This window comes from Gouania willdenowi, chromosome 4 (assembly GCF_900634775.1).
Source record: "Gouania willdenowi chromosome 4, fGouWil2.1, whole genome shotgun sequence".
Taxonomy (NCBI): Eukaryota; Metazoa; Chordata; class Actinopteri; order Blenniiformes; family Gobiesocidae; genus Gouania; species Gouania willdenowi.
Genome location: NC_041047.1, coordinates 21287045 through 21314565, shown reverse-complemented (window position 1 = coordinate 21314565; position 27521 = coordinate 21287045). Strand labels below are relative to the sequence as shown.

Sequence of the window (27521 nt, the reverse complement as noted above, 5' to 3'; positions counted from 1 at the left end):
TAGCATCCACCATATTATGACAAACTGATCATCACACGCTCCAAATTCAGCACACATGGGAATCTGTAGAGATGAAGGACAGCTGACATAGATTAGGGGTGGGTGGTGTCACACAATAGCCTACAATAATCTAGTGTTGGTGGTTTTAGTGATGCACAGCAGTTGGCCTGCAGACCCTATAGACATGCTACAAGAAGTCTTCATGACTATTGGCTTATTATTCTATTTACTACTTTTACATCATTGGACAACATTTTTATATTCAAATGATAAGTGCTTATAAGATGTTTTTGCAATAATGACAGAGGGATGGGGTTTGTTTGCAGATAACTGTAGTGGGCAGGCAACCCCTCCCTATTTCCATTTTCCTGGAGAGTTTTGATAAGAGTGACAGGAAGCTCCAGGGACTGGCGAGTGTATATCGTGCAAGTGTGTGCTTTTGCGTGCCAATGGGTCCGCAAAGAGGACAAAGATAGAGGAGAGAGCTGAAGAGCTTGCACGGCAGTTGAGGTTATATGATTGAACTTTAGTCAGAGAAAGAAAGAATGTGAAAAAAAAAAAAGAAATACAAGAAAAGAGTGGATGTACGGAGGATTATTTTCTACTATGTTACTAAACCAGCAGAGGGTACCTCCCATCCAAAGACCCTCGCCCCTGCAGCAGAGAGAAAATAAGATGGAACGAAAGGAACCAGAAGGGAAAGAAAGAAAGGATTTTTAGGGAAGCTGAGATCAACAGGCTTCTGCCACTGGGAATGTCTGTCTAGTAATCCCTGGATTTCCTTTGCTGAGACAGGAGGTAGACCAGGCACTGAGGCAGACTACAAGTAAGAATGAGGACAGAGAAAGGAAACAGGAAGTGAAAGAAAGGCAGAGACAAAAGAGAAGACAGATTAAAAAGAGGGTTGCTATGCTGTGATTTCTGCTGTCTTTAGTGTATTACTGCAAGTAGAGGGAAAAAGTTATTCAGTAAATGGGATTATTAGTGATTGAGTACATGGTTCCAGGTTTTATATACATTTATTTTTTTAGAATGAAGACTTGGATAAACAGTTTTTATTCATTCATTCAATTTACAGTAGTTTTTGTTTAAATAATCAAACCATGTAGATATAAAATTACTAAAGGGCAGTGAGGCTGTTTTATGAGAAGTTTTGACATCCAAAGTGACACCTCAGACTTTTGTAATGTGGAATTTGGGCCTATGGGACTGGCTTCAAGAGTCTTTGAATCACAAGAAGGACTTGGGTGCAAGACAATCTACACTTTTTTAAGGCTAAAAATGTTTTTCCACAGTAATCTTTTTTCCACTTGTATATGTGTAAAAAAAAAAGAAAACAGACTTAGAATATTTTCATCAGATAAGACGAGACAAGCTTAGCAAGGACTTTTGTGGGAAAATTAATTGTTCGTGATTAGTTGAAAAGCTGATAGAGACACAGTAATGAATAAACAGTGTGTTCCAAAGTGCATTCCAAATTTCACCACCCGTAGTTTGGCCTCCAAGGCCAAAATTCCCTTTCCTGAACCCTCCAAGGATGCAGTCATAATACAGATTATTTAAAACAGGAAAAAATGTCCGAAACTTTAAAAAAATGAAAAAAATACTACTAATTGGGACATGTTTAACTCATTGCGTCCCATTCACGTCTATAGACGTGAATTGTGTTTTTCGGCTGGGGTTGCTAGGAGACAGTGTGACGAAGCTCTCCGGTGAATATCTAGCTTGTACTATGATGTAGTGACCAACTGGTCAGTAAGAAAACCACTCAACTCTAACATAGATAGTAAAATAATAATAATAATGTTGCCATCAAAAGCCAGGTCTTAGTGTTGTTTTTGTAGTTTTATAGAAGGAAACCAATGTTGAGTTGTCACTAAAGCAAAAAAAAAAAAACAGCTTCTACTAATAGATTATTTCAGAAAAGGCCATTTCTTTCAGCTTTTTGTCACAAACTAACGATTTGTGTGAAACTTGCCTCTATTCAATTGCTGATTACAAAAAAAGAAACAAGCTAGAAACAAAATTGTTTTTTCTGTTGAAAGTAGAGAGTAGAGATCTGTCAGATTTGAGATTGTCAAAGGACAAAATATTCTGTGGGCCTTTAAAAATCAGTCAAAATGCTCTAAAACGGCTGGCACTTAGGGGGTTAGAAATTTTGAAAAAGTCTGGCACTGAATGAGTTAAGTACTTTTCTAATCCATTCCGTGGCAATAGACCTGCCTGTTCAGTTTCTGTCTAAGATGATTAAATTTTTTTGTTGTTGAAAGTTTAGTCATTGGGATACAATACAGACACACACACACACACACACACACACATTAGTGTTGTTGACTCTTTTCAAGGGTTGCTCAGTAGAGATGAGGTATCACACTTTCCTTTTCTTGGGTTGCCCCAGATGTTATTTCAACTTCTTGCCTCCTTCTCTTCAGTCACCCCAGGGTGCTTTGAACCCAATCGCCTCTTGCAGTCTTTAACAGGGGCCCAGATGGAAGCTGGTTTGGCCCAGAGGAACTCAACAGTGTGTGTCCTGGGTCAGGGGTCCAGCTCTTCTTCTTCTCAGGGAATGAAATATAACCAACTCTGGAGGCGTGAGCTGTGGAGAGGAACGCACCGCCCGGAAAATGTTTGGACTATTTTCTTACCGAGGAGATGATTAAATGAACAGAGACACAAAGTGTACTTTGCTCTTCCTCTACCATTTTAGTAACACTCATTACTTTGTCTAACAATGCCCTCCCTTATAGCATGAGGATACAGCACCTGAGCTCCTGCCCATATTGCATTATGGATATTTTTGTTGTCAGGTTTTGACAAGAAGACACATTTTTGTTGTAGATCTTAATGTAAACCAAAGCCTTCCTACATGCTTTTGTTTTTGAATAATGTCTGAACTTCGAGGTATCAGGAGAAGCAGCTTCAAGTAAATCAGATTAAATGGTAAAAGATTTTTCAAACTGACATTGCCAGTCTTAAAAGTACCAAACTACATTTTGGTTTGAACAATGGATTATTAACAGCGTTAATTGTAGAATTTCAATCCGACATCTCAAGTCCATTTTCTCTTGTAAAAACATAGAAGAACTTTTTAAATAAACCTAGTGCAATTAAGTTTGTGTAAATTTGTAGCACTCAGTTCACATTTAATCTAAGTAACAGATGTAGGACGTGCTGTCACAATGATCAGGTCCTGCTATAGTGTGAATATCAGCTGTTTTAGCTGTGAAGTAATATGTCTTGATTTTCATCCTGAGAGCCAGAACTAAGAGCCAGAAGTGAGAAAATCACATTTCTTGGCAAGTATTTACATCTTTGTGGTCGGGATGAAAAAATCCCTCTCAGAAAAAAAAAAGGATTTATGAAGCACCCTTTTACTCATCGATAAGGTGAAAAAAATAATAAAAAAATAACTATAAACAATATAAATGAAGAGAAAGTAAAACATCTCAGACCTCCTGCCTGATGCTGACAGCTTTTTGCTTTCATGCACCTGATTTCCTGGTTATATTCTATCTCAATGCCAGCTTTGACTTGCAAGTCTTGTGCCCACCAACCTAAACTTTCCACTGTGCAAATAGAGAAGAATCACCTCCATATGTCCAACACATGCTCCTCATGGAAAACAAGGCTTTAGTTGTCTCCTCTCCATTTTTTCCCCTCCACACGGTCTACTCTCTCTGCCTTTAGTTCTTTATTTCAATTTTTCAAAGCCAATCATCTAAATGTTTCCTTTGGTGTTGTTCTTGTGATTGTGTTTATTTATTTTAATTTAGATTAATATGAAGAAATATGAGTGAATGTGTGATTGTTTTGGGCTGTTTTTAATCGTGCAGCAGCTGGTAACAATGTTATGTGCCTTGGGTAATGCCTCAAGCATACCAGTACTCTGCTTATATACTATTTTTGCTTTTTTAGCAGTTTATAGTTGGATGACTTTATGGTTTAAAGACTATAATTTGACACTTCCGATTGAACTGCAGCCCACAGCCCTTCCATCACTCACGATTCAGATATAGAAAGTTGAAGTGGACGAGTGATGTAGTCAAATAAAAGTGGGCTCTCATGGTTCCAGCACCTTGTCATCAGCAACTACTTATCACATGCTTCACTCTATAGTAAAACCTTCAAACAGGCTAACAGTATAGCATGGCCTCAACCAGGGCTCAATGAACTTGAAGGTCAATGACTGTGTTTCACAGAGCTGAGTTCAGTGACATTTTCAAAAGCCTTAAAAGATCTCTCAGGTTTTCTCTACATTTTGTAGCTCGACTCCCTTTCCCTTTGTTTTCTTTCCAACAACTGCTAATGAATTTTTGGAGGCTTGCGCTCACTTTGCAGCTTCCAAAACCATCCATGGGCTTGGCTCGTTCCAGCTTTGTTCTTCAAAAGCCTTCATTTAATTACAACGGCAGTTTCTCACGCACATATCAGAGAACCTGAGAAAAAGGAGACCTGCTGCAGTAAACAATGGAGGGCAGAGTCAATGTTTGGGGCTTTGAAAAAAGCTTGGTTGTTAAAAAAAGAGTTGGTCTTTTACATTGAGTAGAGTACTTAAGCATGAGAACACCCACTTTGTGTGTGCATGTCATCGGGCACACACACACACACACACACACACACACACACACACACACACACACACACACACACTAACGCTTATGCCCTGGAACTCCTGCATTGATTGACAGACTCCCTCATTTGGGTCCTGCACAAACTCGGACACCATGGTTACCAGCGCAAAGCTGTAGCTTACTTTTCCTGGGATACGGACAATATTGAAATAACAACTCTCTTAACAAACACAACCACTCACCATCACATCTGTTATGTCTGAAGCCATTTGACTTGTTAAGAGTGTACCCGAGCTGCCTTGACGAAGAATGTCCTCACGGCTTTCGATGCTTTGTCAGATCCTGACCTGTCTTTACTCAAAGCTTCCACTGTACTGGTATTTCTCCTTAAAAAGTCCTTAGAGGATCTATAAAGGCCTGTGGGTAGCACACAGCTGGCAATGAGTCTTCGTCTATGGCAGGAAAAGCAGCAACTTTGGCTGGTTCGCCTCTTTGTGGATTTGTTCTCCGTCTCACTTTACTGCAACAATACCTGAAGTTTAGGGGAAATAAAAAAACTTCATAATTATTGAAGATAGGAAGCAAAATAAGAAATACAGCTGTCATTATCTAAACAGAAAAGAATTGCTTTAATGTGGTGCATTAGCATTGGGAAGCATTAACAGCGTAATTGCAAGGATCAATTTAATTCTATGTTTTATAATGATGGCAGCTACTGGTTTATGTGTTTGTGACAGAGTTACAGAGAGACATAGACAGTGGAGAATATTGGCATAAGAAGAGAAAGAAACAATTTCTGTGTTTAAAAATTTGAAAAAAAATCTGACTGTTAGAGTCACAAGTTAGTGCTGGTTGTGATTACCATGGTGTTTGGGTTATTAGGGGTTGAAACATTCAATGAGTATGAAATAGGCATTCATGATGTGAAAACAAAGAAAGAAATTCCCTGAATTGGGACTAAAACTTTTGACATTGGCCTCATTCAGTTGTGCAGCTGTATCAGCCTTAAGCTGCGTCACAAATCATCTGACCCTGGATGCTTCCTGCCGTAGGTTTCGGAATAATTAGGATCAGCCTGTTGTACTCTAAAGATTATGTAGAGCTTACTCACCTGGGAGTAATGTGAAAATCAAGTTCGATATGCAATGAGATTGTGTTTTTACCGCCATTTAGAGACGTTTCTACTGTAGTCAGGCAGCGTAACAGTGACTGACAGCTCAGTCTTGATTGCTGGACCAGTCGTAAGGGACTTGGGATTGTGGAAGGCGGGATCAGTGAGGTTAACCCCTGGTGTCTGGGACGGCTGCGCAGGCTTTTGACGAGCTGGCGGCTGCGCACGCCATAAATACTACTGAGAGAGAATTTACTTTTGATTTTAATGGGTGCTGTAAATTTCCATCATGCTGGTTCTGGTGAAAGGGAAAGGTGAGTTTTTTTCAAAAAGTTTCTCAGTTTTTTTTCCTTCTCCAGTTTTCCTTTTACTGCCCTGTTTACGCTTTCCTACAGAATAAAACTTTGAAAGCTTGGCCACCCCCTTATAATCTATTTTTTACCTGTACCCAAACTGTATTGAAATATATGAAATGTAACACCATTTATGCTGCACTTGCTTGCAGTACGATTGAAGTTAAGTAATCTTCTAATTGATGCAGACTGATTAAAATGGCTTGTTTTTGTGTGTTTATTGGCTGCACTTTTACTATTTCTCATCCATTGTGGCAAGCTTTTGAGCGTAGAAGACATCACATTTACCTCCAGATGGAGAAATTAATTAACAGGCTCTCTGTTCTTCCACCTTTCCCCACAGGTGTTGTTCGCTTTAAACCAGACGCTGCTGCAGCACGAGGGCGTTCGAGCAGGAAGTCTGCAGGGCTCCTACACCACAGAGGACCTCATTACTCACTATAACTGTGGTGACCTCAGCTCCATTATCTTCAACCATGACACTTCACAGGTAGGTTGGTATCTACCCTCAGAAACGGACGAAAGTCCATTTTTCCCGTGTTTTTTAAAGGTGTTTGGTTATAGCAGTTTAACATCATCAATATGCAGCAGCTGTATTTAAATTAAACAGCAGTTTATTAGAACTTTAAAATTGGCAAAATATGCTATCGAGCTAAATGTATCATTGGACCTGCATTGTAATAAAAATAATTTCATATTATAAGTGTGCCTTGCTGAAACATTTCAAAAAATCAAACAAGGTTGTAAATTTTACTTCTTAAAAGATTAATTTGGTTCTTGGTGGCTTTGAGGTTTTATACTCCAAGTCATAAATAATTTTAGAGCATGTAGTTGAAGCACATGAATCTCAATTCTTACTTTTGTGCAAGACATAAATATTTTGCAGCTGTTGTGGTTCATACTGAGAGTCTTTAATAATGTTGCTATAATTCTCCCAAAATATCTGGCCCCTAATGAGAGGTGTATTATCTTCCACAGTGGTTATATTAAAAATAGAAATGTAAACACTTCCTTGTGCATTCCACACACACAAATCTTCCTCTGCTTTTGCATATTTTTTTGCTACAGTGCCACAATAAGGCACTTCTTTTATATTTCCGTTATCTACAAATTCTTCTTAGACACAATTCTTTGTTGATGAGACACTTTTTTGAATGAACAGGGTTGTCAGTTCTACTGTCAATGGACTGGTTTTGAAACCTGGCAAACCCAAACCATTTAAAACCATTAAAGTTCGATATTCTGATTTACTCCAAAAATAACGGAAAAAAGTCAAACTTTTTCATCTCCACCGTAAAACACTATTTGTTGACATATTTGTGCATTGCATTATGGGATGTGGAGTCGCATTTTTGCTTTAGTCTGGTATTACGGGGAATACCGGGAAAAAACTGGAACGAAAATAGTGTCAAGCCAATCACTGTCCTCATTGTCTGGTGACGAAACAAAATAAATCACGGTAAGAATGTAATAGAAATCTTGGGTGGCAGTTTTAAACTTGATCTTAAATTTATGTTCTTCCGGTGCTACTTCCTGCTACTTGCTAACATGAAAAGGTGCACATTTTTTTTTTGCCAGTCACTATGTACTAGGGGTGTGTATTGCCTAGCATCTGGCGATACGATTCGTATCCCGATGCACATGTCACAATACGATACGATACATCCCGATATTAAAGTATGATGTGTACACCTTCATAAGAACATTATGTATGAAATATATTTTATTGGCATATTTTAAACTCAAAACATTGGCTTTAACATGCCATGTGCCAACAACTTAAAATAAAAAAAATAACATATAATCTGCCTGTGGCTTTTAAATCAACTTTGACTTTAGTGCAACATGACTTTAGTGCAACTTAACTGAGGTATATGCCCAGATCATCAAATAAAGTCAGAAAGTTAGTACTTTCTTTTTAGAATTTATTGAAAAAAACACAAGCTGGTCAACATGCCCAGGTTTCAGCACTTCTTTGTGCAGTTACAATGTTTCCTGCAGTGGAAAATACTTTCCTGGTTAAATAAAGGTGAAATAAATAAATAAAAAATGTAAAAAAATAAATAAAAAAACAGTATGGATGCATTTTGAATCGATCCGAGAATCACGCGACGTAATATCGCGATATATTGCCTAATCGTTTTTTTTCAACACCACTACTATGTACGCTAAAGGCACTGACGCTCATCAAGAGCAAAGAAATTACAGTAAATCAGTCACATATTTGGGGCCGTTTGAGTAAATATCAGCCACATGCAGCTGCCAACCATAAAAATAAATGTAGCAGTGTTTGAAACCACCTCAAATCTCTTGGAGGCTTAATTTGAGCTGGCAAACCTCTCATGGTCACTTCTCTACAATTACACTCTCATCACTTCCAACTTTTAGACTTTCACACCAATTCAACAAATCTGCACATATTAATCCTTCTCAACCTCGAGTTACTTGATAGTCTGACACTTTAATAGCCCTGAACTCTGTCGTAAATACAACATTTCACATCCACCATCAACTTTGTCCCTCAACATGGCCTCTGTTCCTTCTGCATTCTCTTGTAGCTGCCAGAAGGTCGTTGGGCACACGTACACACACACACTGCAGTATTGCTCTTGGTTCCCCTCCGTACTTGAATACAGATTTACTCAAAAGCCCTTCTCAAAAGTCAATTATGCTGTGTCACCCTTCCTTGCTGATCCTCAAGTCCCATTAAACCCAACAAACCGTGTAACCTCAGCTTACTGCATGACTGCAGATTCCACATGTTTTGCTCGAGAGACATACGAAAAACTGTGAGAAAGTACGCCAAACTTAACAGTTTGCAACAAATGACCGTGTCCATGTTTTAGACTTGGATCATCCCCTCCTGTCTTCATGCTTTGCCTTATGTTTGTTTTTACTCATTTTTCACCTTGAGGCCCATGAAAAGTTTGTTGGCCAGACTTTACTCGTACCCATGGCTACAGCTGTGTCCCACATAAGGGCTTTAAATCACACAAGTGTGCACCCCATGCTCGTGTCAGAATAACATGTATTAAAATTCCATCTATTAACACATGCTACAGCAATCAGACCACAAGACTGGTGTGTGCTTCTAAAACTTAGTGATCCAGTGTGTGTGTGTAAGTGTGTGTCATACCCAAGCCAATGGTTGAAAATATACCACAGAAATGTGAAAATAGTTTAAAGGAAAATATTAATTAAATAAAAAAGGGAAACTTGACATGTTTTTTTCTGAAAATGGACAATTAAAATAACAACAACAAAAAGTTCTAAAGTCCCCCATCCACTATTTGCAGAAAAGAAAAATGAATTCCTGACAGGACACAAGAGATGAAGACTGAGAAAGTGAGGAAAGGAGGACATTTCTGTCTTGCTGTCATGTTACACTTCCTGTGCAGGTTACAGGGAGCAGCTAATGGCCTCTCGTGTGCTAGCTTTTCTGCATTTGCCACTACACTCCCACCTTAACCCCATCTGCCTGAACACTCTTCATCATAGTACGCTCAAACTCGTTGTTAAGGTGCTCTTATGGGACTGTATGGAACTGGCTCTTTACTCACTTTCAAAATGACATAAAACACCTGGTACTACTGGTACTTTCTCTCCAATGACAAATACTTTGCAAACCAGCCATAACACAACATTTATAGCAATAATCTTATACATCAGATCAACTTGACATTCACCCCATAAATGAATACTGTATGTAATGATTACTACCACATCCTCAGGGATGGGTTAAATGCAGAGGACACGTTTCATATATGTAATAACATATATGACCAATAAAGGCGAAAACCCTGATTTAATCTTTAATTTAATCATTCATCTTTAAACCTCTCGCAGCACTGCATAAAACAGAAGACCACCTTTGACTCCCCACTAACTAAATTAATTATAAAGGGCTTTAGACAGTGTGTCGACAGGCAAGGTATCCGATTCAGATGGATTTCAAATTGAACTTGAAAAACCATTCTGGCCAATGCTGGCCACTTTCCTTTGGGTACAGTCACATAATTACAGCAAAAAATAAATTGCTACTAGTTATCGGCTTATTTTGCTTGTTCACACAGACATAAAAATGACCTCACTTCCAGACTAGAAAAGGTAGTTCAGTCATTCATATAGCAGGACTAAACAGGATTCATTAAAAACAGACACTCTACAGACAATGTTAGGGGACTATTCAAACAGAACTATAATTCTGTCCAAGATGACTGCTGCTCTTTCATGTGGGGACACTATGTAATTACAATTGTAAGACACAAAGCGAGAAATGAAAATCAACTATAGTTTCAGATAGTATAAATGACAAAACTGACAAGTGGAGTTTGAGTCAGGTATTTGAATTTCACTTAAGCTGTTAGAATATTTAAAAACTAATTTTTCCATTTCAATAATTTAATTAAAGTTAATTCCGAATTAGGTGGCTGTTTATTCCGTTTTTAATTCCGAATTAGATAATTCCTCTTTCTTGTAAACACTTCACTTGGTTAAAGCGGCTTTAAGTTAATTTGTATCATTTTGCACACGTGCGACTTGCGCCGATGACGCGCTAGTGACGACATAATCTAAGATTATATCTATCTCTCTTCCGCTCCGCGATCCAAACTGAAACCGTGTGTTATCGTCGAGCTGCTGCTTCAAAACTACGATCAAAATAAAGGTGAAAACAGTTCTTATGTGTGGTGTTCTGTGTTATAGCTGACAATAAAAGGTTTGTTGTGTGTTTTTCCTGATAGACATGATACGTCATGTTCGTCCCCTGTCCAATCAGAGCCTTTCCAACCCCCAGACCTAAAGCGGAATTATCTAAAGCCAAATGAACCTGTTTTCCATGTAAACCTCATTCGGGAATGGCCATTTCCATGTAAACAAGAAGCAGAAGACTTTAATTCTGAATGATTTAATTCGGAATAAATAATTCGGAATTAAAAAAACATCATGTAACCATGGTCATTGTGCATTGCTACTTTGCTGCTGACCCCGCTCATCTTCACAGATTAACGGCCTGTTGAATCCCTCATGGAGCTGAAAGTGGAGCAGGCATGGCTGCCTTCTCCGCCTGTGTGACTCATAATAAATCACACTGCTATTAGAAAAACCCACACTCGTTCACAACTGGCGTACATTAGTAATTCTTAGCACAATCTCAGAGTGACACATACAGTACATACAGTATGCAATACATTATCATTAGTGTCTGCATTTTAGATGACTGCAGTTTGACTTAGATCATACTTATAAGACAGATCTATGGCTGGGCGATATGGCTCAAAACTCATATTGTTTTTGGGGAGGGGATAAAAACAATATGAGGGGTGCGTACTATTTATTTTCAATATGGCGATTCAGTATATGAGATAAATTTCAATATTTTAACTCAATAAAGTCTTCCCAAAAACACAATTCTGGTTTAAATGTTCTGATGAAAATGCCACACAAGCACATTTATTAACAAACAGCTGCAGCATATGTGCCACTTTTGGCTTTTTCTCATAAGGGACAGCATGTGTGAGTGAGTTCTGTAGTGTAGCTTGTTTAGGGGAAGATCTGTGTTAGGACGCATCCATCTAACTGTGCTTTTCATGCTGTTTTGAGAAGTAACGAAAGCAGCGACTCCTGAAACAAATAATGTAATACAAAACAAGCTATAAGATATATACCTCAGAAATATGGAAACAGGTGTAAAGAGGGACACTGTGATTTGTACTGTGTGATTGTAAAAATCAAAACATGTAACAAAAAAGAAGATTTATCTCGATGTAGGTGATATTGTCATTTTCTATATCGGCAAAATAGAAAACTCGATATATCTTGAATTAATCACAAGGTTGAGTTTTCAATAAGCCAACACTATTAGGTTGTAAAATGTGCTTTTCCATGAAGTGCAGATGATAAATACATTTATCTTGTCAATGAAACAAAATGAGATATACCACCTAAGTAACTGTTGTCTTGTTAAAATAGGTTAAAAGTAGGGTAGGTAATTTTCTTCAAATACACTTTTTAAGTTTTTGGTTGAAATTGTCTTTATGTCCTGAAAGACATTAAGATCTTATGTGGTCTGAAAAAGGAACGAAGAAAGTCTGTCATCTGTAGCAGCTGTAAACCTGTGAAAACTTCGACCAATTAAAAAAGACGGTTCGTTTTTTATTAACCAATCACGTCTCTCTGTCTCCCTGCCTCCCTGCTTGTTCTCGACCCTGGTGACAGAGTGAAAGCTGAGTTTTTATTCACATTTTTTAACGTCTATAATGATAGAAACGATACAATACAAGCGATGAGCTGAGGTCCGCTTTTGGAGCACCAGCGCTCGTGCATTTGAGTGAGGGGCGTGGCTTTAGAGGAAGCACAGAGGGGAGGGGGCGGGTAAAAGCGGAGCACTTGGAGGATGCTACATTCAAAATCATGCTCGTTTTCAAAAATTACATACCCTGCCTTTAAGGTATTAGGCTCCCCAGTTGTTGAACTTAGTTTCAGCATAGGAGTTGAGTTTGATGGATGTTATCTCAGTCCTGTCCTGTTCTCTTCATTTCACCTAATCTCAACCGAGGCAGTTGGCTGCCATAACTAAATATAACTGATAAGACAATGTTTCATTCTGCTCAAACCAGGACACCAGTGGTGTCCTGGTTTGAGCAACTTCATCTCAGTGCAGGATTGTAGGTGCTTTTTGCGACACACTGACATCTTATCCAGGTTACTATTGTTTGCCAAGTGCACTTCAATCAACTGTTAACAATAGGCTCCAACAACCCTGTACTGACTAAACTGGTGAAGAAGATGTGAAAAAAAACCCCACCACATTTAATTGAACCATTATTGTTGCACACATACATTTTAGCACAAAACCACAAAGCTCTCACAGACACTCGTGGTGTTCTTACCATCTTTTCTCCATTGCTTTACTGAGATGAATGCTTTCATATTCAAACACCAGCTGTGGAGTGAGCAACACTGCTAGCTGCCAGTTGTCACACTGTTGTGTGCACTAAGAGTCCCTTTCATCCTTCATGTCTCTCAATCTCAGCTCTCTTTGATGAGCTTCCTCACTTTGGCGCTCTGACGTCAATTTTCTAAATGATTCATCAACGTGTAATCCAGACTTGGTTTAGAATTCCTATTACTCAAAGTCTTTTTCTTTCTTCCAGCTGCCTCACTTCATCAACAGCTCTCTGCCAGCACATGACCGCTTGATCGCCCAGCAGATCGACAGCTACTTCCGCCAGGAGCTCATCTACAAACGCAATGAGCGAATGGCTCGTCGGGTGTCTGCTCTGCTGCAGAGAAATCCAAACCAGACATACTTTTTTGCTTTTGGAGCAGGTAAGGTTAACACTGCAACTGTGAACAAGTTCTTTATCTTTCCTTTGGAGATTATTATTACGGTACTTTGTCCTTTGTCCGCCATTTACAAATTATATGAGGCCTGTGGCAGCAAGTCCGGGATCAATAATCTAACTGAATGTAATAAATCAAGTGTAATAGTATTTACACTGAGGTTTTGTGATTGTGTTAAATGATAGAACCTTCCATTTAATTTTTCTAATTTCGGCAATTATTAGAATTATTTTTTTGAATTTTTGAAACCGATCCAGAATTGTTATATTTATCCAGATCCCCGTCAAGATTTTTTTTTTTATCTTCATTGGCGTAAGGTCTATCTTTGGTGAAAATTGTGTTAATATCGATTAAGTGCTTTTGACATAATCCTACTAACAGAAAAACAAACAAATAAATGGCCGTAAAAACATGACCTTCTGGGTAAAGGTAACAAACTCTGTCAATTGGCGGCTGATTCTGACTTACTACTTTTTTACCTTTACCGGTTCTCTTAGGAAGCTGATTAGTGTTAAGTTAGCTGGATTAATGCCTTTTTACTGTATGGAATTCAGCAAATTACTACTGACAAAAACTCTGTTTAGATAAAGCTAACTGCTAACACACACGCAGAGATCTGCTGCAGTAAATATTTACACAAAACACAGCGGAGATGGAAAAAAAAAGCCCCAGTTAACCTTTCTAGTATGAGAAAATAATTAGAATAAAATAATAGTCAATATTAACCTCCACTGAATGAGAAAATAAAATGTGAGTATAGTGTGTGCGAGGGAGAGAAAAAGCTGGATGCCTGAAGCCTGTGTGGAGTCCGGTACCCGTGTGTCCGCTGTGGTGCAGAGCCACAGGATGCTGTGTGCAGACCTATATGGATGTCTGTGTCTTTCTCTCCACGTTTTGACTGTCAATGATCTCTCATGTTGCGCTGATGTCAGGCCAGAATCAGCTGATCAGATGCGTAATTTACGCAGTGATGGTGCAATGTTCACATATGAGAATGCGTGTCACACAGCGCTGGTCAGACTTGCTGGATGATGGTCAGTAGATTATCTTCAAATGGTGCAAACTGATTGAGACTGTAACTCAGATCAATGGCAGATCAATAGGATGGTTTCTGTCCAAATCTGCCTATTTTTCATGGACTGATCAGTGCAAAGTTACAGGACCTAATGGAGCAGCCACATTAAATTAGGCGGAAAAAATATCATTAGGTTTTAAAGTTGAGTCAGAGTGTTAAATGTGCTATATAAATAAATGTTCTTTGCCTTTCCTCCCCCTCGTATTCAGCAACCCAGCACCCAAGGCCATGCTACTGTAAGTGCTAACTACTACTAGCATGCTGGCACAGAAAGTAAAAACTATCAAACTAAATTTGTCAAAAGCTTTAAATCCTTTAACTGTTCTGGTTGTTGTAAAGCATCACTTTGATGACTTTTTATCTTCATAGAAAAACTAGAGAGAAAATAAACATGTGTGGGGTCACCGACAGGCTACAGCTTTCAATGTGACTGGTTAGAAGTGAGAGAAACCCTTAAAGATGTGCTTTCACTCATACAAACATATGCATCTGAATTTAGTTACTGTTAGATGTACTGCAGAGGCACACATTTACAGTCTTTGGTAACTTTCATGTTTTGTGGAATTTAATAAATGATCACTTTGCTACTAAATAAGGTCAAGATGAAATACTTTATTATATATATCTAAGCTTTTAAAAAAAAAAAAAAAAAAAAAAATGATAGTCATTTAGCCTATACTACTCCTTAATTCAATGTCCGTCATATATTAATACAGTTTAAATTGAGATTCAAGTTTTTTTGGTCACCCTCTTTACTCATCAATACTGGCCCACGTCAAACTATTGTTTTAGAAGACAAACCTTCACTGCTGCAGCTCGACAAAATCTGGACATAGAAGACTATAAAATAATGTCTTTGGTCACAAAGGTTTTCATCTCATTACTGTGTTTGGAGGAAGATTAATGTTTTTATGATCCAGTAAACAGTCCCAGTTTCCCCATTGGCTATTATCAGCCAATAAATCTTGTCTTTCTGTGATGTTGGGACATATTTTATGGCAGCACTGACTCACAAAACCCCAATTACTCATGTTTTGTCCAAACTTTTTACATAACTACATGATAGGATCCATTTTATGAAATCTTTCTCTCAATTCACGCTCATTAAGCAGCACATCAAGATGAACAATTACCATTTTTAAACAAAATGAGGGTGTGAAGTGATGTGTTCATTGAAAATCTGATCCTCATGTGACTTACTGTGTCATGACTCATGCAGAATTTGTTGTTGCTTATCACATCACTGAGAGTGTAATTCATGTTAATCTTTGCTCTATGTTTTTTTTTTCTCAGACTAAAGGTAAATTTGATACCAATTCAATGTTTGATTGGAGTTATGAACTGTGTCCAGCTATACAGAAAGAAAACAGAGCTTTTTGGGAACGATCTGGTCGGCTCTGAGGTCGAGGCTCGCTCAAGTTACAAATGTCACAATATGATCCAGAAGTTTTTTGATAGGTTAATTAAACTACACAATGTGTGTGTTTAATGTGGTTCAGACAGGAAATCCATCTTTCCTCAGCATCGTATTCGCCAGGCTCCGTCTCGCCTTTCAGTGTACACCTACACTCTGCTGAGGCCAAAGTGCTTGTGTGTGCAAATGTGTGTTTTTGTAATTTAGAACAAGTCTTTTTCCTGCTCTCTTTAACCGTGTTCTCCCCCTGCACACAATTATTTATCATTTTACAAACTTTTTGAAATGAGTGGGAAGAAGAGCTCAATCGGTCATCATGGGTCAACATGTGGAAGATCCCAGCTCAGCAGCATTACTGTATGTGGAATCTAGCATAGCTGAAGGGCTAGCTCAGCGGTCTGCAACCTTTACTCTCAAAGGAACCATTTTGCCTCATCTCATCTGGATTAAAGTCCTTCCGGAGCCGAAAAAAATACCTTCTCAAACTGACCTGATGCATGAAAAGAATCCATTCAAAGCTCGATAGGGTTTAGTTTATCAATTAGAAAATTGAGAATACAATGGATGGTATACATTTGTATATAATCTGGTACATTACAATACAAGTGTTGAAGGTAATCAGTGGGACTTACAGTAATAGAACAACAGAAAAGCATCAGGGATGAAACTCAGACTTGTATTTCTTTTTGAGAACCCATTGGTTTTTATAGTCACAACCTGGTTGGTATAGATAATATATATATAAAAAAAAGTGTGGCAAAGAACTGCTGTTGGTAGGATATAGGGTGGGAAAAAATAGCGATTTAAAATTTATTTTAAAAAAAAAATAGTGTGTGCAGTTAAAATAAATGTCAGACTGACTGACTGGCATTTATATTATTTCTGAATAAAGAAAATTAGTAGTTACTATGTTTACTAACAAATTGCAATACCTAATAAATCAGACTCCCAATATAAATCAAATTGGCATTCATGTATTGTGATTAAATCGAATCGCGACAAAAGCATATCGACCTAGCCCTAACAGGAAGTATAGGTTATGGAGTTGCTATTGGCGATGCTGGTGATGTATTTATTCATTTTTTTCATTTGTGTGCAAAACATAATGCTGTTAATCTTTACTATCAGTGTTACATCCTGTAGGTACCATTCAGCCACTGGGATGTGACGTCTTTTATATTCAGCTTCCTGTTGGATGGAAGCACGAGATGAATGTGGTGAAGGGAAAATCATGTTCGGCTACAAGTCATACGCACTCTCTCCTGTCGTACCACGAACGGACAAAAACCTCAATTAATCTTTTGTTTTCATCGCTCGCTCAAAAAAAAAGAAGCATTTTCAATCAGTACTACACACAAACACACGTGCAGTGAGTGCTGTCATTTGAGCTAAGGAGAGTGTTAGTGCTGTAAGGGTCAGTCGTTCGCTGTTGGAGATCTGTGGTGCACATCAGCAGGTTTTCATTTACCGTACCAGTTCTCTGGCTGCCACTGGCACCTCTTATTGAAAACATCCTGTGGAATTTATTCATGCTGCCATGGCCAAGAAAACACTGCACACACACACACACACACACACCAGTACGCTTACTCGTGTGTCAGTGCACGTTTGCAACACAAAGACTTTTGAGAGGCAGATATTTATCGGCACTGACTGCAGCTGCTGTCAAAAAATACACATGTAGTTGAGTTTGTTTTGAAGTTGGAGCCACTTTGGATCACTTGGCTGAAAGTTGATTTTTGTGCATGTGTTCTGGTGTGTAAGCCAATAATAGCCCGTTGAGCAAGCACATGAGTGGGTCCATGTGTTTTTCAGCCACTTGTGGTGTTGTGGTGTTGAAGTGATGACTGCCTGGCGTGCGTGTAACTGTCTCTGTGGCTCTGCAGCTCCTTTCCTCATCCGTTTTCCGGCTTTCACTGCAAACTGTCTCCGCCTCTAAATGATGTTTTCCTACCTGTACCTCTGTTTGAAACTGTGGGTTTTTTTGCATCTATGACTCTATTTTAATCATACACTACTTCTTGCATCTGTCATCACACCCACACTATATTGGGAACATGTTTACGAAGTAAGAGCCTTACCATGAATCCATGTTGAGTCCTCTTCTCTGCACGAAAGTGTGCAAGAAAGCACCAATAATATATTTCTATCCCTCCTGCCATATCTGACAGTTTAGGCCTGGCGTACATTTCAAAATCGCTTTTAAGATATATGAGTGTGGTTTGGCCCAGAAGATGAAAAAGTTCTGACTGTTTTTGCATGTTATGAGAGGAAATGTTATCTCAGGATGTTGTATTATACAACACTGTAAATATTCCTTGTCTAGTTTTCTGAAAAATGTATTTTAATCAGTTTTTTTTTTTTTTTTTTTTTTAACGTAAGTTCTGCCTGAGTTTTGTGATTTTTTAACTTTGTATAGAAAACACTAGGGATGTAACGATTCACTCAACTCCCGATACGATTCGATTCGTGATACTGGGTTCACAATATGATTCTCTCACGATTTATTTTACAAAATGGGACTGTAGACAAATGATGACTGAAAAATATTCCTTTATTTTTAAATAAATAAAGGAATAATACAAATGAAGAAGAAGCCTATTCATTTAAATTCTAGTTCTATAGTAAACAATGCAAAACTGCATAATAGTTCTTTTTCTTTTTAAAAGTGCAACTGAAAGTGTATTTTGTGCTTTAAAATTGAACTTTAAAAATAAAACCAGTTATTGCAATGTATTTACGTCAGATATTTGTTTGGACCAGCAGAGGGCGCTGGTAACCCAGTGGTCGGTTGGCATGCAGCTAATCTAGCAGTGAAGAAGAGATGCTATGCACTAGCAGACAGAGCTAATAGAAAAACGTGACTTTTACAGATATTCACGTAATATTACAGATATTCTTTCGGTGCTAAAGGGGTAAGGAATCATTTATGAACATGTTTAAGAGAAGAAGACAGCCAAAATGAAAGTAGTAGCAGATTCCGCCCACCACCAACACTTCTGGACAAGAGAAGGATAAATATATATACATATATATATATATATATATACATACATGTATAGCTCCCTCTGCTGTTTAAAAAAAGTACTGCGATTAAATTTTCACAGTATCGATGTGAACCGTGATACCTATGAATCCATTTTTAACTGCTTTACGATTATTTGTTACATCCCTTGAAAACACATTAACAAGAAAGGTTGTTTCTGAATTCAATAGAAATCATTAGTAAAATCATATCATACTTCAATATCTTAACTTGGGTTAAAATCTTGTAGGCTTAACAGACAAAATGCAAAAAGTAATAGAAAACGATACTCCAGATTGGCACCACATTTTGGGCCCTTGGTACAAACCATCTTGTTTGGCCCCTACTGTAAGTCGTGGACACTTTTTTTCACCTGGAAACTATACTAGTTTTCTTGCAGTATTACATAAGCTTTCTTTTTTCTTCACATCAACCCAGAAGTTGCCAACCTTTTTTGGGTCGTGACCCCATCACAAATGTCCGACGACCTCAGAGACATTTTTTTTCTTTCTAGAATTAGTTTTTGATCATGTTTATTAAAAAGTGTTACAAATACAGAGTAGCCAGCATTAGTGCGCACAGTGACAAGTGCGCCACCTCACATATTTTTATACTGCATTTTATTTGAACTAGATTTAAGTATAGGATACAGTTATTTGATATTCATTGTGTGTGAAAAAAAAATACAATTTGAATCCTTTTTTTTTACCTACATTTATTTATTTATTTATATTGTTTTACAATTATTAGACATTATAGGCAACCCCATTTTAATTCCAGGCGACCTCACATGGGGTCCTGACCCTAAGGTTGAAAAAAACTGCAATAACCTAATGGCTCCATATCACCATTGCTTATATTTTATAAATCTATTCCACCATATTTTAGTGGTTTATTGAATATTGTGTTTGTGACATATTTTTGCTACAATTTAGGGGCGGTTGGTAATTTTTTATTTTATTTCTTTGGGGGAGAGGGGAGTACAACTAACACACACACACAAAGCAAAATTAGCAAACGTGTACAAAGGTTAATAAAAGGTAAAGATAGAATGATTAGAATCATGGGGACAATCTGGTCACTTATTTAAGACTCGGTGGCAGCAAAATTTAGTCTTCAAAATATATATATTTTAAAATCATTTCATTTCCAGTTAAGATTTGACGTGCAAAAGGAATGATCCAGCATTTGTGCAAGAGTGCACGTAGCTTATTTCAAACTAAATAATATATTGCTTAAAAAAAGATGTGTTTTGAAGCTCACCTCTGAAGAATTGAGTAAGCAGCAATATTTCCCTCATTTAACCTTCTCGCCCTCTCCTTTCTTTCTTTGCGTTTTTGGCCTGGTTTTCCTCTCTTGAGGTCTGTCTATCTCCAGCTCCATGTCACATCCACATCCATTTAACAATTTATCAATTTAATTTAAAACATTTTTTTTTTATCTTATATTTTGAACTAGGAACTTATTCCCTTTTCCAATACGATACAGATATTACAGCCCTGCACAATGGCTGATACCGATATTAATCAAATACGAAATATTAACAAGAATCACATTTATTTTATTGATTATTTTGAAGTGTGGATTGTTAGAAAAGGTTTGATCAAGTGAAAAAAGAACAATAGTCAGCAACAGTAGGTATGAGATAAACGGAACCACTTATTAACCAATAGGTTACATACATTTTTACCTTACACATTAGAATATTCTACAACTAAGTAGAATAAATTAAAAAAGTATCCTAAAAAATAACATCAAAACCAATAAAAACTATTATAACACAAATTGTATTTTTAAAGTGCAAAATAATGTTTGAGTTATTTTTATGGTCAGTATTTCGTTCTGTCAGCTGCTGGACAGAATTGCTGAAGCGGCGTATGGAATGGACTGCTTGTATGGAATGCTAATATCAAATATATTAAATTTAGGCCATTATAATTAAATACATTTTTTTATGATTGTTTTTTGCTGATAATTTAATATTGGATTGGGATACCGCAACTTTTGGGGCCACTTGAATGGCACAGTCTTTAGTTGCGGGGATAAAATCCTCACCATGCTGTACATCTACTGGTGTTTTGTGAAAACATAGTGAAGGATGTGAATCATAATCACCAAATCAAGTGTATACTTGGTTCCAAGTTGTTACGCACAAAACTATTTCTCCGTCAATGACTCATTCATTGTTTTTCCATGATTTCCCTCTTTTCCTTGCGAACTTGTCTTTTCATTACTTCATACAAATAATGTCATATAAGCTCATGTCTGAGTCCTTAACTCAAAGCTGACACAGGATGTAAATAAATAACTTTTACCTTCTATAGAAACACACTCAGCCGTACTCGTGTTTCCCATTTAAGGTTATGTGGTCTTGTAAAGCTTCAGGAATGTAACAGTTTGAGAGAACAAATCTCCTGCTAGCTCTCAGATGCTGCAACTGGATTCCTTGATGTGATTAAGCTAGCACAGCTCGTTAGCTTATTCAAGGATTACACAGTTCATTAGCAGCTGAAGGAAAATAGGCTATCTTTACTCAGTCTTAAATGTACTTTTCCATCCACATATGAAAGAATCAGCCAACATTGCTTTGATGTACTGAGTATTTAAATTGCTGATCATCCACACAGTGCAGCTGAAAGAATGAAGGTATATATGTTCACCTGTGGTTTCAGACCCAGCAGTTAACTGCAGTCACCTGTTGTTCGCTGTGTAAATCAGGTCTTGATTAAAAGGTACAAACGAAAAGCAGCCGGCCTTTGGAGTGTGGGAAACAGCTGATGTCAAAGGCAGCTTTTATGCTCACACACACACACACACACACACACACACACACACACACACACACACACACACACACACACACACACACACACACACACATACATACACACACACACACACACACACACAAGCCGAGGGCTACACTGTCACATACCTTTGCTCTCACTTTTATCTCTGAGCTCATGCCTACTACTAAACGTGCGTGTAGCTGGGTTTCCATTGCAGATTTTTGCAAGATAAAAGCTATATTTCTAAAATTTGTGTATTTGCGCTTTGAATGTGTTTCCATTGAAGGTTGTTTTGGGAGGGAGCCTCGTAACTTCTGTGAAATCTTATCCCGCAAGACTTCTCTGTAGAAACACGCTCTAAACCTCCTAATAAAACTCCATATTCTTTTGTTGTTTTACGTCTAATGTGACAGTAATAATTTTTAAGTATAATGCTGAGAAATGTCCTGGTCTCCTCTTCTGTTTACCCGTACCGCACCATGTTTTCTCAGAGTGAAGTGGTCATGTGATCAGGTACGTTACATCATGTGACATAGTGTCTCCATAGCGCTTTTACGACACATTTCAATATTGAAATGTCTAAAATTCCTCCTCATGAAAGCGTAATAACTTTTTAGTGACATTTGAGTGTTTTTTTTTTTCAAAATTCAGGTGTTTCCATGATCAGTTTTTATTGCGCTACTTAGATTTTACGCATTTCCAAGGGGAATGGAAACACAGCTAATGTGACGTCTGTCCGAAGCACAGATTGATGCACCACTGTTTAAGACCTACAGAAAAGGACATGTATGAAAGTTTTGTAATAAAAAGAAGATTAAAATACAAATCGTCCTAAATGAGCTCAGAGGATAATTTCTAATCATATCTGTGAAAATAAATGTAAAAAAAAACCCAGAAAAGAATGCAAACGCCAGGGGCAACTTCTAGTTAATGCTCTTACCTCACTTTCCATAGCTTTTCTTTATGTTTCCTCCCTCCTCCCACATGGGGTGCTTTTATAAACTATGGCACCAAGTTCAAGCAGTCTAAATATTTAACTGTGGGGACACACTTAAAAGCTGTTAACAGTGAACCAAAGAGCAATCCCTGTAGCTTTTCTGACATGAACTGGTGTCAGGCCTACCGCATGCAGCGTTTGGGCTTTGGATCTGTTCCATGTAGCCTTCGTGATGTCTGTATTTGATCACAACATCAACCAGAAGTTTGGCCTGAATGGCCTCATCAACAGCTGTCGCTCATAACACCTCAGTGTGGTGCTGGGAGGAAGGCGGACCTCCTACTGTGTGAATTGACAGTGAAGTTAATGGATAAAAAATGGGTGAGGCATGTTGGATGAAAACTCTAGACTGACACGTTTTCTTTTCCGGAAAAGCCCAAAACTGTTGATTGTCTGTTTCGAGGGCCACATCATCGACGTTCATGTCATCTTTTAGAAAGATGTTTGATCTGAGCTTTAATACAGGAAAGAACAATGGGGTTTTGTGTTTTTGTTGTTGTTTTGAATACTTTTGTGTATTTCTGCAGTCGTGTTGTGTGTTTTGGGAGTCCTTTTTGTGTATTGTGTGTATTTTCTCTGTTCCTCATTGGAGAGGCACTTCCCTAGCCCCTGTGTGAATGTGTGTGTTTAGTGAATGTATGTGGTGCAATTAAGAGAAAGGGGATGGGGGAGCGGTGCTCCCCACCCAACCTTTGTGTATATATGTGTACGTGGTGCATTAATTCAATTCAATTCAATTCAACTTTATTTGTATAGCGCAAATTACAACAAAGTCATCTCAATGCGCTTATCAAAATATAAAATTCATAATGAGAAAAAAAAAGTGAGTGTCCCAGACTAGTTGAGCCGTGAACCACAGATCAGGAACTTCCATCATGAGCTTCACGACACCTGACACAGAGCAGAGAAAGAAGGACGAGGAGAAGGCACTGACTGCAGAAAAACATGATACAGTATTATCAAGTCAGCCTGTCTTGGCCTTGGGCCTCACTCCCAGTGGCCTAGTCAACACTTATTGTAAAGGTGACAAATCTCTTCCCGTTTATTGGTAAGCTAACAGCGACTCCAAGGTCTGTAAATGCGACCGTTCACAGACAAGCCCATGTCCGCTCTTGCGGTTAGGTTATGTTATGATTAGCGGAGGATGGAGGTGGCAGTTGTGCCCTCTGGGGTTGGTGTGTTGAGGTGTTATTGAAATTAGAGGGATTGGTAGTGCCACTAGATGGTAGCACAAGCGGCGCCCCCCCCTACCCTCAGCTCTGCCATTCAGTCCCCCAAGGGTTGGATAGGGGGGTGGTGCACAAAGTGAGTGAGCCAGACCAGCTAGGAGTGAAGTGAAGTGTCCATGTAGGAGGCCTGTCTGGTGTGAGCCCTGCCCGTTCACTAGTGGGCCACCAGAGAGGGTAGAAGGTGCAAACGCGGCACCCCCTGAACCATATCGGCCCAACGGAGCTTGGAGGCACCCTTCACCCCCAGGCACAGCAGGGCATCTGCCACACCTACCAGCACCTGTCCCATTCTTTTTTCCATTTTTTTTTTTTTTACTTCGTGAACGTCTTCTTTACGGTCACTTATCAAATCCACTACATTCTTCACTCAAAACAAATTCCCCCAGCCAAATCTAAAGCCCACCAGTCAGACAGATATAGAGAAACAGCAGCATCACTATTTAGCAGTGACGTGCCATCAGAGTAGGCAAGGTAGGCAGTGCCTACCCAAAGGTGAATTGATATTTTGATTATTTAATTATATATATATATATATATATATTTTTTTTATTTTTTTTTTTAATTATAAATTATTTATTTTTCCATTTCCAATAGCCTACAGTACCTATAAGTTTGATAGTGTCCGCATTTTGTGCGTTTCATAGCCCAAATCACTAAACAGCTGCACAGTCTTTTTTTTTTTTTTTTTTTTTTTTTTTCGCTCCGCTGTAAGGCAGAGGGAGGCCACGCCCCCTCCCAAAGGCACGTCGCTCTTCTGCCTCCGTTCCCATTGCATGATCTTACGTGTTTGCGCATGCGCAGTCAGGTCCCCAATATGACATCCATTTACACGTAAAGGCAGCGTAGAGAGCTGCCTTTGCACGTAACTGCGCTATGCAAAATGCTATACGTAAGTTCACAACACATTAGTGAATAGATGACACGTGACTGCCGCTGCTACGTCCTTTAACTAGTGGGCGGGTGACAGCGCTAGAGATGATAGAGAAACTTTGTTTTGAGGAAAAACGACAGATGGAGACCAACACCTGAGCTACCAGAGCTTCAGCAAAGGTAAGGTCAGAACATGTTTCATACCTTTCACAGTGAATGGTAAAAAAAGGAAGGATTGACTTTGTGGATGCTCCTCACTGAGGCTGTTCTGAGTTGTCATTTTCTCTGTGTTTCTGTGTTTCCAACACAAACAACGGATGTGCTGCTGTGTCATGAGATATATCTTGTTGGGAGAGTATGGAGGTTATATTAAATAATTGTTTATGTTTCTTTAATGGTGTTTATGATGTTGATTTTGTTAGATGGTTAAATGCTTGTTCATGTGGATCTTATTGGGTTTTTTCTTTCTTATTATGAATTTTATATTTTGATAAGCGCATTGAGATGACTTTGTTGGAAATTGCTTTATACAAATAAAATTGATTTGAATTGAATTAACACTTGACAGCAGAAACATATGAAATTGTCATTGGTGGTCTCGATTTGCAACGTGCCTACCCAGCCCTAGTGGTCACGGCACGTCACTGCTATTTAGTCCATCATCTCCTTCTGAGGTCAAAATTCCTAAAATGCTCTTTTTATTTACATATTTTTTTACATCTATCAATTTAACAAACTTAGTTCAGTTGGTATCCTCAGTCATGGAATGACAAGTAAACCACTTGTTTTAATTTGAACTTTTGGAATCAGCATAGCAGAGGGCATCCTGACATTAAACACATTTAATTGTTCTATTTACTCATATATTCATCAGCCTTACAAGTATTTTGTGATTAGAACTGCAGGATACTACGATGAATCCAGAAACTTCAATAACCTAAACCATGTGTTTTTAGTGAATGGGACAAAATCAGAGAAACTCCATATGGCAAGACTTGGATTTGAACTCATGACCCTCTAGCTATGGAGCATCATTTGCCAAAGCCAAAGTCATTTAGCTGCACTAAATCGTCTCCCTATTATGGAGAAATTAGACCAATAATAGAATAAAAACTTGGCCAAATGTATTGCAAATTTTAGTGTTGCTCCACAGCAATATTTTTTTTTTTATCAAAATTGTCACTATTTAAGATATAAATTGAGAAACAACCCTGCTTGTACTTACACTCTCACAAGGCTTGGCGAGTGAAATGCATCCCTTTCAGCTCACGTGTTTGTACTCTGTAAGGTTCTCTCTGTTTTTCCTCATCCTCCATAGCAGCTGGCAAAAGCTTGTGTTTTGTTTGGTAGCAACAGTACCCAGGATGTTTTCTGCCTTGATAAGGGGCATGCATCAACACACTCCTTTTCACCTTCTTGTCCATTAATGTGCTGCTTGTTTCCTAAAGTCATTAGTTTGTCCATTTTTTCATATGCATTGGTATGCTGTTAGGCTACATTGGATCTTTTGAAAACACTAGTGCCTATCAGTTGATGCAGTGTTTCCACAACACAAATGTAGACAAAAAATAGCATGAATCTCTTCGATTAATCTCAAGTACTTAGCTATTTACTGTGTTTCCATTTTACCTCCTTTCCTGTTCTACTATACTCCCTTTACACTTTGGCAGAAGAAATAAAGCTAATATGCTCCAGGCTGAGAATATTTCTTTGGAGTAAAGGAGCAATGTGGAGGAGTCAAGACAAACACTGACAATGAATATACTTTGCTGAAACGTTAGAGGTCGGGTGCACAAATCCACGAGGGGGGAAATAATGGGTAAAAAGCAACACCACTATATCCCAATAGATCTAACAATACACAGACAACCATAAAAACAAAACATTAAAATGATTGTGAGAGAGAGAGACAGAAATAAACCTGAAGTCAACAGGTGGGCACTGTAAACACAGACTCACCAAGGTGGCAGTGCAGTACATGAAATACACTGAAAATGGAGATCCAGTTGAGAAAAATCATCAAAAGAGTAACTGCACCATTAACTCTGCTCTCTGAAGCAACAGGAGTGGAAACTATCAGCAAGGGAGTGTTGACTCTGTAAAATATTAGTGAAATTAAATTTTAAAGATACTACTAGCAGACAGGGTGTCTAATTTTAGCAATCTGAACCTATAGATGTAAGTAAAAAACTTAGCCACCTTATATTGAGTCATACATCATTACATGTCTATGCAAAGATTAACAGTGGGGTTTTGTTTGAAGTGTTTTCTACTATAACTAGATATATTTTAAAATTTTGCTCGTCAAATTCAAATTAAACGTGCTCTTTTTCACTACTGCCTATTTTTAAATTTATTTTTAAATTTATTGTTAAATTAACTGTTTAATGTTCTCTGTTGCACTTTTTAATCATGTAAAGCACATTGAGTTTCCTTGCATGAAATACGGTATACAAATAAATTTGTCTTGTTTGGCCTTGCCTTGCCTTACAGTCCTGCAGGGGGGGCAGTGTCTGCCTTGAAATCTAAGCTGTGTTAGAAAAGGCATCAAACTCCAGAAATCTATTATCCATGTTGCAATGAAATGCATCCCATGAAGGGATCCGCAGCTGTTAGAAGCTTTAATTAGCATAGAAAGTAAACGTAGTCTGAACAGCAGCCCGTGTAAGGATATCTAAGAGTGAATGGTTTTAGGTGATATTCTTGAAAAATAGCAATTTAATTCATAGTTACAACACTTTTT

The 27521-nt window shown here is 38.1% G+C and overlaps 1 protein-coding gene across 1 annotated transcript in view; it reads left to right on the top strand.

The window, feature by feature from the left end:
* The window catches only part of trabd2b (TraB domain containing 2B), a 78185-nt gene that overhangs the window by 35363 nt on the left and 15301 nt on the right, over nucleotides 1-27521 (top strand). Inside the window, exons 3-4 of the mRNA XM_028443557.1 lie at nucleotides 6379-6525; nucleotides 13190-13364. Coding sequence (XP_028299358.1) covers nucleotides 6379-6525; nucleotides 13190-13364 — 322 coding nt within the window. The remainder of the gene's footprint in view (nucleotides 1-6378; nucleotides 6526-13189; nucleotides 13365-27521) is intronic.